Source organism: Larus michahellis, chromosome Z (genome assembly GCF_964199755.1).
Source record: "Larus michahellis chromosome Z, bLarMic1.1, whole genome shotgun sequence".
NCBI lineage: Eukaryota > Metazoa > Chordata > Aves > Charadriiformes > Laridae > Larus > Larus michahellis.
The window spans coordinates 34722236-34735246 of NC_133930.1; the positions used below are offsets into that span (position 1 = coordinate 34722236).

Consider the following 13011-nt stretch of genomic DNA (forward strand, 5'->3'; position numbering starts at 1 on the left):
TTACTACCACATTCAGCTTTTTTCCTTATAACATTTTACATGCTGTAAATTTCAAAATCCTCTACTGTTAAGATCTAGAAGCAACATAAACACACATCATAAAATATGTTAAAGTTCTAAAGGGTCTGAATTTATTCCTGTTCCTAGCAATGTAGCATTTCTGTATATACATGGCCTTGCTACTGACTGCAGCTAATTTGTTTGTAAGCCATCATTAATCTCGGCTGTATATTTTCACAGTTTGGGTAAACACTTCATTTGCATTAAATTTACAGCATTAATGAGATGTGAAATTTAAAATGCTACTTGAAACATAAATGATGTAAGAAACTAGAACAAAAATGTGGTTTTATCACGTTTGAAATCAGCAGACCAATTTAAACCTATTAAACTAGAAATTATGATATGTTGCACTGAGAATTTGGTTTTGTAACTCATCTTCTAGAACTAAAATAAAGAAATGCAAGCTTAGGCATATGGAAAAAAAAAACAAAATAGCTTGAAAAGAATAAGTTGGACTTTTTGCTTTGGAAATTTTACTTATTTTAAAACTCATTTTGAAATGAGTATTTGTTCCTTATACACCTCATTCTCTTTCCCAGGATCCTATTACAGATTACATGTATGAGCTCTTGAAAAATAAAATAATTGAAAGACATATTATTATAGTTCCCTAAGATGGCACAAATCTAAGAAATAAAGCATATGCTAAATTGATGTTCCTTAAAGGGTTCAGTTTTGTTTTGAATAAACAAATACTGAAAGCCTTAGGATCCCAATCTAATCCAAGATAACAGTGTCAGAACGTAGGAAAGTAATATCGCAAAAGCTTCTCTATATCATTACACCTATGTGAAACTTGCCCACCTGTTGCTGGTGTAGGAAGGATGGGTCTCTTGGGCTTAGTCCCACATATCGATTGGCTTGGGATGTGCCTGAGGCTGTGTAGGCTGATTAAGGAAGAACAAAACAGATTGATATAAATACCAACCTATCATAACTATTAGCCTGTGCAGGTACAGTACAAATATGAGAGATCCAGAGTTATGAATTTGCAATATATAGGATGTGTCTGTGGTTTTCCTTTATTTAAACTTTAATCAAATGAAAAAGAAAAACTGGACCAAATTTGGGAAGATATGTGTAAATTCCTATAAACTTCAATGGAAGTGCCATGTGTAAATCATAATGTCTCTTGTTAATAAAGTCCCTCTGATTAATATATCTTTATTTTTTTTAAAGTGATTAAATGAGGTATGTATTTGAAGGAATCACAAGCATCATTCTCATTTCAATTACACCAATCTAAGGCACCAGTCAAATCATTGAGATTACAATGTGGAGAGAGAGTATTAGTGCACACTTATTATTCTCACTGCTGTGAAGGCACATCACAAAACTGTAAAAGAACAAAAATTGGAATAAAAAGTTCAGTTTACTTATGTGGCGTTAAATGAATCTTTATAGGCCTTTGGAAACTGGATCTAATCTGCTTAATATTTTCATGAGAAGGAAGTTAATTTTTACTGTGCAATATAATATTAAATATTCAACTCCCCTATGCACCAGGGAACAACATTTTCCAGGGGGAGGTGTGTAAGGAAGTGTCTTGCTGTCTGCTACAGAAAATTAAAGAAATCCATTCCTGAGGAGAAAGGGAATGGTAGGTGATGCTGGGATCAGTTGCAGGATATGGATCCTTCCTTCACCTGTAGGTCACATTCCTGTCTGGTCTCTGTCAGTAATCCCTAAAACCCATCACCGTCTCATGGCTTTTGGTGGCGCTTATGAAATGAGGTAGGTGGTCTTACTCCACTTCCCAGTGTGGAGATGTCTGCACTGCTACTTGCAGCATCACAACCTGGGAACTTGCTAGCTGAGAAAGCAAAACTACTAAAATTGAACAGACATACACAAAGACACCAATGAGAAGCTAGATGGGAGTACTTACTGAATTGGCCTGTTAGTATTAAAGTAATACAGCAAATACAAGCAAATGAAATCCATTGAATTTTTTAAAAAGAAAGAAAAAAGACTTTATACAGTAAACAGGCTTTACTGAAGAACTGTTATAAAAATTAATCAGTTATTAGAAGGACATCATGGTGGAGGCCACAGGGTTCCCCAAATATTATCAAAGCCTGCTGTTCTTTCTGATTCAAAATAATTCTGCTATTGCACTTCAGAATGAAAAGCAGTGCTAATCATTTGCCATTTTATTCTCATCAGACTGACTAATAATGATAACTTGTTGGCCAAGCATATGTTTTATATATATCTATATATATCTTGAATCAATCAATCAGTTATTGCAAATAGAAGTAAAACTATGCCTTAAAATATATTTAGTCTTGATTTTCCCATTAAGTTAACATTATCACTCTGTGTGGCAGGTCTATTATGACTGACAATACAGTTTATATGCATTCATATATAATTTATACATCAGCAGGACACGAGCTCTCATTTTTTGCGATTTTCTTCACCAACAAGCTACGTTCCTTCGCTTTTTTGCTCCTACAGTTACCAATCCAGTTTCAAAAGGCTTTACCAAGCAGAAAGACTACTGGGCTGGTCTGAAAACCCTAACACTCTGAACATGTAGCATTTATATGCTATTGCATATGCAGAACTGGCACATTCAAATTGAAATTGTACATAGGCAGTTTTTATTATTATTTACGTGCTGCAGTAATCTTGCATTGATCCATGCATTGGATCTTTAGGCAAGTTACTAGCACGCTTCTGTGCTACTGAGGAGGCCTTATTTAAAATATCTAAGCTGAGATGTTCTAAGGCTCACAGGGAATCAGATACCCAAGTTCCAATGAACTGCACAAGAAACTTGGTGCTGACTTCATTTCAAAACACAGTCCAAATTTTTCTCTTAGTAGTTAAGACAATGAACAGATTATGTTTGTTTTCCTGTAATGATGAATAATATGGTAGGATTACCACAAAACATCCCAACATAGTTCTGACATGGTATTTGTTCTTTTTCCATTTGGATTAGAAACGCTGACCTCATCTGAGACAGCTATTTAGGCCAGGCATGATCATGTCAAGCAGGAAGAAGAATGAAACCATGAATACTTTAAACTATACATGAACTCAGTTTTCTCAGTTTCCTATTCTGGACCAAAAGTTTAGTGCAAAAGCTTCTTGTTTGCTGGTAAAACTAATTCTTCCTAAAAGGTGCAAGAACCTGGTACCACAAACCACCAGGGAAGATACAGATATACTCTACCACCTTTTAAAAAACTCCTGCTGTACTAAAAGAACAGCTAAAATCCCTCCGTAAATCTATCCATATAATTATTTGTTTATACTTAAACAATAGTTTGTCCAAAATTTACTACTATCCTTTTATAATAAAGGCATAACCAGTTTTCCTCCTTTACATCTGGGCCACTCCTATGCATTTGCGTCTTATCTCTGCTTCACATTCTAATAAAAAGATTAGAAGTAGTATAACACCTACGAAAAATACAGTTTATGGTCTCTGTTAATGACAGACCAAAAGTTAGGGACTGGATTCACAGTTCAGATACTGAACAGGTCTAAAGCAAGACATTTTAATGTCATGGACCCTAAAGAGTTCAATATTTTTTAAGACTGGCAAGTTTTCTTCCAAACTATGTGTCTGGACGTGTCTCCTAAAAATCTTCAGTAGTCTGATAAATACTGGTAACACTGGCCATCTCAAGTCCAAATAAAAGTTTGAAGACAACAGAAATGCAGAAAGTAGTGAAAAAGCAACATTCTGCATCACTGAGCATAAGATGAGTGTTTGGAAGAGACGAAATTACACTACACATAGTAACACCTTTGCTCTTATTTCCAAAACTGCAATTCCATTGAAGAAAATAGGATAAATAATATGGTCCTATACAGTAACAAAGAGCTTAAAACATTAAAGCTAGTGTTTGGGGTTTTTGTTTTTGAAAAAGAACAGTGGATCTACCATCCATTGCAGCATTGACAAGGAATTAAGATTTTCTTTCGTCACATCAGTTGTTTTTGCTAAAAATGACACAACCTATATCAACATGCAATTGTCATAGCTCGGATTCAGTATCCGTTGTAACAAGGCTTGATTTCTGTAGGAAAGCTCATTGAGGAGCAAATTATCCAATTTCTGTTTGGAATTCCGTCTGCGGGTCATTGTAAAACCTTGGTGCCTGGGTGTGCTTCTCAATGTCTTTACAATGTCCACCTTAGATGAAAAACCACGTTCTCTTTTTCTTGAATAGTGGTCAAATATGCAGGCTTTTCCCTTTCATTTTGGTTGTCATGTCACAAACTTTGGTTCATGTAACATGATGCATTAGTTGAAATTTGGGGAGGAAAAGCTTTGCAGTCAGATCACGTTTGCTCTCCATGTAAAATGATGAGCATCCACTTGGTCAAATAGTAGGAAAAGGCGCCTTTTTCTGGCCTCAATTTGAAATCGTATCGAATCTTTGATGGACATTTTTTTGTTTCCTAAAGAAATACTTACTGGTTGCTGTAGGTGAAGATGCCTCACCTTCAGTGGATGTAGTGATGGGTTTAGTATCTGTCATGGTCAGGGTCACAGGTCGCACCGCACTGTGATGGGGAGAGGGTGCCAAAACTGGAGTAAAATGGCCAGGCACTTTCCCTACTACTTGACCACTGCTGTTAGGCTACAAAACAAAACCAAAAGAATGCCTTGTGAAACATACACATTGTGTTTATGGAACCTACCCACCTATCTTAGGGTTTTCCAGAATGCCCATCACCGCAGCAGCTGTGTGCTGGAATGCACCATTCTAATAAAGCTATGAATATGTGGTATTTTCAGTAGGCAGATCCCTCCTCAGATAGATAGTTCATGCTTAAGTAGCAATGCTTTTTGGTAAGCTTTTTTTCTTTCTGGATGCAGGATGCATCAGATATTGTTTCAAAATATATTTGCTGTTCACGCAGTGGTTGTGAACCACAGTAAATCCCACGATAGCAGGTTTAAACTGACCAGGCATAGGCCCTAATGTACAAAGTATTAAGAGCAAATGAATGATGCAAAACCTCTATTTTCACATGCCATACCACTCTGGCTTGGAGCATAACCAAGACTTGACCACAGTTGTCCACAGAGATTACACATACTGGAAGGCTAACTAATAATTCACATGTTTGGGAGTCAGGGAGAGGGTTAGGATACCATGCACTATAATGAAGACGTCATAACATCTGGCCAAAGGCCACCAACCAAAAACACAGAAGTGTTTGATAATGGCAACTTTGCAACTCAAGCGCATAATAAACAAAGAGACTTCTTTCATAGATACTGGAGGCAGTCTCCATATGACCTTATGGTACAGGTCATCAAGGTAACATGCTACTTTCTGCATATAGGCACATCAGAATTTGGCAATGTTCACCAGTAAATGTTTATTCAATGGTTAAACGTGCCTTAGACACTCTGTATGACTGTAAACACTCCAATGGTAAAAAAAATTGCAGTAAAAATAAGCAGGTAGTAAATAGTTTTTTCAGCAGTGGCTGATAACTTTTGTCTTAAACTGATTACGTGTTCTGTGATTCCTATTTTAAAATACAGCCAAATGAAGTAAAAAACACTGGGAGTCTTATTATCAGAAGGATCTTGTCAAATTTGAGATAACTCAGAGTAAAGAAATGGACCAATAAAGGACCTGATTCAACTGCTACAAGTAAAGGTTAAAAGAGGTAAGCATAACTATGGTAATGAAATAATAACCGGGCTGAGACAATTACTGCAAGTATGTGCAGAGTATAAACACACAGAAGAGGAAGGAATTATTCGGAAAGTACAGGAAGTATAAACTTGGGGTAATGGAATGAAATTGAGAAGGAGGAAATTTAAAATTAATAGCAGAGAAACTTCCTGGCAGTATGATCTACTAGATTTTGAAAATGCTCCCAAGGGAGAGTCTTGTTCTTTAGGACATCTAAAACTAAGCTAGAAGAAAACATTAGAAAATGTAAGTGCAAATAGAGACCAATCTTGTATTCATAGGAACATTGAGCAGTTAGCAAACGATTTCCCTCTCTAAAATCACAAGCCTAACCATGAAAAATAATAGTAAAAATGTACACTAATGAGCAGTGGCCAAAAACTACCCCTCTAAAAGAAAAATAAGTCACCCCCTAAACATAAATGTGTCTCTGGGGAGTTGTTGGTGCAGGAGTGGTGACAGACGAGCCATGGAATCCCAAGATATTGCAAATACAGAAATTGGGTGGTATTTACCACTTTTTCATTCATGTTTCTAGTTGCGTAAGCTGAGAAGTTACTACTAGGATTTTAGTTACAGGAATAAGTGTCAGCTGTCAAAGTAGCTTCAAAACAATAAAGTAGTACAGATTCAAAGGAATGACAGTACTTTCACAAATAACACAATATCCCCAAATAACTGGCATGCTACATTAAGTTTTATTCAGTAGGTGAAACTTAACAGTTAGATAGATCTCTCTTATTATGAGTACTTGAAATGAAAATGAGATGTGGCAGAATATATACAAGACAATTTCTAGAGAATAATGTGGCCTAAAAGTTTACTGAGCATCTGCTTGTATGCTTACATGACCAATGGGTCATAGGTGGGGCACTCACTCAGCAATTACAGAGGTTTTTCTTCAAGAACAAAAATTACATCTATATATTACAGCAAACAGTCATATATTAAGTATATGTCAAGAAGTCCATTTTCTTTGACATCTATCTTAGCAGCCGTTTACGGAATTTTATTTTGTGAGCTCTATTTTAAAGGCCTGCCAGCCTCTGAAACCAGATGTCCTGGTGACCAGAAATCTGACTCCATCTGCCTTAGAACAAAATGAAAATTTTAACTAACATAAATTCAGAAGATCTCTAAGAGTTACCTAAAATAAATTCCCCATACAAATGACCCAAAATACTCCAAAACTTAGAGGCAAGTTGATGTTGCCATAGAACAGGCTCCATCATAGGTAAGGAAGCCGTGACACAGTTTGAAGCATTTGTGGGGAAAACTGTCAGAAATTTAGGCAGGTCTTATAATAAACTTTTCTTTCAAACACCAAAATTCTTGTCAGTATGACTGGATCGCTACATCGGACTGTATTTTCAGGATGTTTCTGGGGAGTCTGCTGCAGAGGCAAGCCCCGTCTCCTGCCCTGGAAGCCCATCTGTCCACACAGCCTGCTGCAGGGACTACCACCTCTCAGTCCTGTCTGTGACCTCCTGGGTGGAGACACTGACCTGTGACCACAGGGCTACCTTAGGAGCCTTAGCTTATGCGCTGTGCTAATATATCACAAAAACAACTAAGAATCCCTGACCAAAACGATCAACTTTTAATAAAACCTAAGAAAGAACATTCCAGGGAGTTTATGGATTAAACAGCTAGTGTCCTCAGCTTCCAAAGCAGCTCTGTCTCCAAAGCCAGACTCGAATGAATTAGAAGGACACAGCTGGAGACCAGGACAATTTACAACAATTTAACACCTTCTACTGTTCCCTGGTGATCCCGATCAACAGGAATGCAATGGCCGACATGGAGTCCAGCTTAGCCCTTCTGTGCATGGTCAAAATGAGCAAACCCTTTTCTTGCTGAGTTATAAGACAAAGAATATACTTACACCAGATTCTCATGTAAACCATGTTTTTCCCTGTGCAATACATAACAGCAGTGCAGTGCATCACCCCACTTCATCCAAATTGAGGGTGAAGCCCTGTCTTTGTTGAAATCCGTAGGGAATTTGCTAGTGATTTTGTGGATGTGGTTTGTGTCCCCCTGACCAAGTGCCTACATTTCTATTTCTTTTCTTCTGTGTCTTCTTAAATGGTAGGCATTGTTCCATATCTGTCCTACACGCAAAACGGAGTACAGACAAAATACAACGAAACTGAGGCCTGCAACCTCTAGACAGAAAAATAAAACCTCCAAAGTAAGAAAAGGAAAAACTCCTTACATCAATAAGTTTAATTCTTATGGTTCCAACATTTCAGACTCTGACTGCACATTAGATTTCAAATGCAATTATAACCGTTACCTGCCTCTTAACAATTTTATTGCATTTTGTCACATTTCCCCAAGTATGTTCTGACTGTACTTTATGATTTATTCTGGTTTTATTTTTCTAATCTCTACCATCTATTCTTTTCTTTTTTCAAGTACTTTACCTCTGTTTCCATATTTTTAACATAACATTTGTTTTAAAATTTTGCAGTAATGTCAAATATTGTATAGTGCGATAACTCTTCAGGTGTTACTGCGTGGCAAACAAGATAACACAAGAAGGGATAACTACACACATGACAGAGCTTGGAGTACCATGTGTAAGAACCTAACTTCTCCCCCCATGCTGAAAGTTTCCTGTATTAAAATTTTTAACTAACCTCAGTTGCGGGTGAGCACATACCTTCTGGGGCTTTTACATACATAATTGTTCTTCAACTATCCTAGCTGTCTTTCAGAGGTGAACTAAGGTCCTCCCTTTGACACAGCTTGTCCTGGCAAATACTACGTATGAAATTTTCTGAAAACTTCAATGTTTTTCCTGGGTGTGCTATATTTGAAAACAGAGTTTATGAAAAGCAGTCTCGTACGCTCCCGAACTCTCTTACATGAATGTCGCAGATAAAAAACCTTCCTGAAACGTCCATACTTGTAGTGAACAACAATGAAGCAGTTAACAAAACTGATATTTAAGTTAGCATAACTAGTTTGCAACTTAAGATGATAAAGTAGTCCTAGAAAAACAAGATCGTGTAATTGTCTCAGAGTTATTCTTAGGCCTGTCTTAAGACTGACGCCAACATTGCTGCATTGGTTTATACGTAGTTCACTCTTCTATGGCTATCTTTGCAAACACAAAACTAAAGGCTTTTTAATTAAAGGTCTAGATTCTGTACCATGGTAGTTGATAGTGGTACAAGCTCAAGAACACTGGTTCCTGGATGTCTCAAATCCTCTGTCCTGTTTTTTTAAGAGGGAAACCCTATGGTCAGAAATAACCCTTTGAAGCTGTCAATTCATAATCTTATTGAAAACTGGCTGCTAGAAATAGCTTCTGTGACCTGTTCTCCTTTTAACTTTTGCCATTGTATCAAAAGATATTGTAGCATGGAAACTATGTATCTATTTGGACAGTATTCACTGGAATTACAAGTGAAAATGTTTATAGCACATAATTTAATACAAATTCATTTTGTCCTTATTTAAAACAAGTTCTAGGTTCTAGTTCCCGTTTTCCCTGACGAGATTCTTACAGACAAATGCATTACAGGTGAAAAATCAACTGTTACCATCAACTAGGGCATCAATATGTCTGTGTGATGGATTCACAAGCAGAGAGATGATGCCTGAGGCATAAGCCTCAAGCAAATTACATGGAGGCAGCTGTGTTAGATAAACAAGCTGTGCATTTGAAAATGGGAGAAGGAAAGAAGCAAACGCAAAGAAGGTCTGGCAAATTTAGCCCCAGTTTATGCAGGTGTACATTTTTCTATTGTTGGAGTGAAGGCTAATTTGATTTCTGTATCTGTGTTACATTTTGCAGCTTTTTAATTCACACTATCTTGAATTGCCCCAGATTAAGCGATTCATGTGCCCAAAGCCACAGATGAGTTGTATTCACTGCCATAGCTGTAACATAACCAAGACTGTTGGAGTGTTAATATCTAATTGTGCGCACTACGCACACTTTCAGTTAGTCCTTAGGTCTGAAGTCTGAACAGAAACTTGTAACATATGATATGAATATGGACTTTCTTAAAATCAGGATTCACTATATTTGTTTTCCCTGCTGGGATTTTTTCTAACATTTTTATAATCAGTAATTAACCAACCTCCTCTCAGACTTCTCTTCACATATTTGCCCAAGTATCAGCACATTTATGCCTTAGGTCTTCAGTTACGTTTCAGGACATAGTTTTGTCATGTAGCTCACTACTTCCAGTGTTAAAAAGATTCTTCTGATGCCATAGTGAAATGGCAACACTAATATCTACACATGAGATATCCAAACATAACAGAAATTTTACATACATGTTAAACAATTCATATAAACTATTAAGTTGCTTAAATGATAAAACATATTTTATGTTTATATTTGCACAGTATCTTTTTTTACAAAATAATTATAATTCCAAATTCCAAATAAAATAATCACAATATTCCTTGGAATCTTAAATACAAAGCATCTTTAAATAAATAATCAACAAAGGCCAAAGGCCAGAAATCATCCTGTGCATCTTCTACATACAGCTACACATGATACTGTGTTAGGTATTTCAGAAAGAAGTCTCAGAGCTTAATAAAAATTACAGTATTCCAGCTAACCACTGTACTTGGAGAACAATATATTTGCATCTCAAAACACAGGCTTTTCAATAGAAACTCAGTGTTTCCTAAGAAGGCTTCCCAATTATAGCCAGGTGATCAACCAACAAGTGCAGTTTAGCCAAACTGGATTCAGTGTGTTTGGAAATACTCTGTCACCCATTTCTTCTCAACAGTTCCAGCCCCTTTTAATCACAAATTTCAGATACTATGCTGAAGATTATCCCTGAAGAGCCCTATGGCAGTGTATTTTTGAGACCATTGGTTGAACTAATTTTGTTGATGAAGCTGTAGAAGATCCAGTTCTGCACATTTTGGTCCCCTGCTCATGTACCAAATACCTGGTTTTAACAGTTGTCTACTATCCCCATCTACGAACCTGGAGAGCATAGTTGGCAACTTCTGTCTTTGGGTCCATGCCATTGTGCTCTGTGATGTCCACAGAGAGTGATGGATGTTTCAGAAAATCTACAAGTACAAGAAACTGGAAGAAGTATCTTCCAATTTTCTAACTGCCCCGCTTTTTTTTTTTTTTTTTTGAGGGGGGGATGTTATACAATGCAAACCCGGCCTTTTACGTCAGTAATGCTACATCACCTGCAAACATCCAATGGCTGTGTTAGTCTCCCACTGAGAAAGCTCAATGGTACAGGAGGCAGTATCATCAAATGTGCAGAAGACATATCCTCACATTACATATCCTTAAGTTATTACCTATCTGAGTAATATAACAAAGTGCCTTTGAGACTCTGATAAACATAAGGGAATGGTACTATTAGAGCACTGTCAGTGAGACTGAAGAAGGTACTGCAGGGCAGTTTCACCTCAGGTTGAACCTGGTGGATACCATAAACATTTGTTTAACAAGCAGCAAGGCTATACAGATTTCCTGTCCGCTGTTGGACACTATGGTAGCAACAGAAATGTACTTTGCCTTATTACAGTGCCTCTTACCACTTTTCATATAGATGAATCTCATTAGTTTCCATACCCTTGCAACCTGAGTAACTCATTGCTACAGCACATCTTACACAGACCTCACTGGGAGATGCCACACAAAAGCTTCAGGTGGTGTGACACGCAGCTACCTGCCTGCTTGAGGAATTAGCTTTAGAAAAAACATGTTGTTGACAGTTCTTGGCTGACAATACCACTTCTGTACTACTTTCTGAGAGAAATCAAGGTGTTGACTTTGATCTATGAAGCTCTGAGTCTCATGCATTTGAGAAAGCATTTTCCTCTTGATGTAACGCTGCTGAAACTGAGAGCAACTGCAGAGCTTCAGCAACCCACGTTCAGACCCTGATATCATACAACATTCTAGGTGAACAGTCCTCCATCCTGAATCACAATTCTATCTGTGAGCTCAAAAAATCTGAATTATTTGTCAACAGGTAAAGCACAAGGAAATATCTAGCTTGCTTTGTATATTTGCCTTTACAACAGGGTAAGTCCATGTTACACGAGCATGGGAGAGGAAGTCTCTTTGTAGATAAATATTCAAAAGATATCTTTGGGTTAAATGGAGACTCTGGAGACTTATAACTGTGCATTTAATAAACTAAAAATGAGCAAACTAAATACAAAGTAATAATTTGCAACTTCAATTAAATCTTTAAAGGCCTTGTCAGTAGATACAGTTAAGCTAGCACTCTCTCTCACTGCCTCCCAATTACAATTAAGAACAGCACATTGCCATATTTAATCTTCAATAGCTTCTTAAAAATTACAAGGGAAGACTTGCTCAAGAAGCTGAAAACTATTAAATGTCAACAAATAAAGGTGCTAGCTATTTCAAAGAAACCATATGCACACATATCGCTTGTGTCGGCTTACCAACCAACAAGAAACCCTTTGACCAGACCAAACAGAACCTCACAAGATTCCCTCCTCATTGCAAAATGACTGCAGTTACTGTATTGAAGAATGACAAAGCATCTGCCTGGCATTCCCGCAGACTATGCCTATCTTGCATTGAACAAAAAATTGAATACCCCCATCAATTACGAGAGGAAAGTAAATGGCCTCACCAGCTTCCAGAAGCAGCTCTTCTCAAGCAGTTCAGATATTTCTGTCTTCAGACAATGATAAAACCATTAAAAAGATAAAGCTGCAAATTAGCCCACCTTGTGACAAAGTATGTTTTACCAGCCCCAGGAATTTTAGTCAATATGTGGACAGCAGTTCACTTGGACTGTTGTATGCAACCAGTGTAAAACATTTATCGTAAGAGGAAAACGGTCCAATATTTAAGTCCCCCAAACAGGAGGCAGTTTTACCATGCCATTGAAAACTGTGAATTTAATCAAAAATATCACACAATTTGACTTAAAGTTACCAGTAAACTGTGCCCTTCATAATCCAAATTCAAAGGGCTTGCAAGATTGTCTACTTCTGCTTGCTTGGTTCAATCAAAAAAACAAAAAATTTCTCACTGATGCCAGGATGTTCTTCAGCAGGATTCTTTACCCTGCTTTACCATTGTTTATCATGGTCTGCTTTACCATCATTTCCTTCATCACGCTTTCTGACCCTTTTTCTGTGATTCACCACACCTTAATCAGGAAATTATTCCATTTAACTCAACGGGGCATTAAGTTTGGAGCTTTTGGTTTTGACTTCAGACACACAAGTGTTACTGTGCGTGGTGATTTGGTCAGGCTCACCAGAAGTCCGATTT

At 37.2% G+C, this 13011-nt stretch overlaps 1 protein-coding gene across 11 annotated transcripts in view; it reads right to left on the bottom strand.

Moving 5' to 3' along the window:
- NFIB (nuclear factor I B) overlaps window positions 1-13011 on the bottom strand; it is a 172131-nt gene that overhangs the window by 20600 nt on the left and 138520 nt on the right. For 4 of the 11 annotated variants that reach the window (XM_074571119.1, XM_074571122.1, XM_074571117.1 and 1 more), the window contains exons 9-10: window positions 4502-4667; window positions 868-950 (exon numbers count right to left, since the gene is read on the bottom strand). The exons of 4 other annotated variants lie outside the window; for them this stretch is intronic. In XM_074571119.1, coding sequence (XP_074427220.1) covers window positions 868-950; window positions 4502-4667 — 249 coding nt within the window. The remainder of the gene's footprint in view (window positions 1-867; window positions 951-4501; window positions 4668-13011) is intronic. 3 more of the 11 variants (XM_074571121.1, XM_074571124.1, XM_074571118.1) reach the window with 1 other exon arrangement.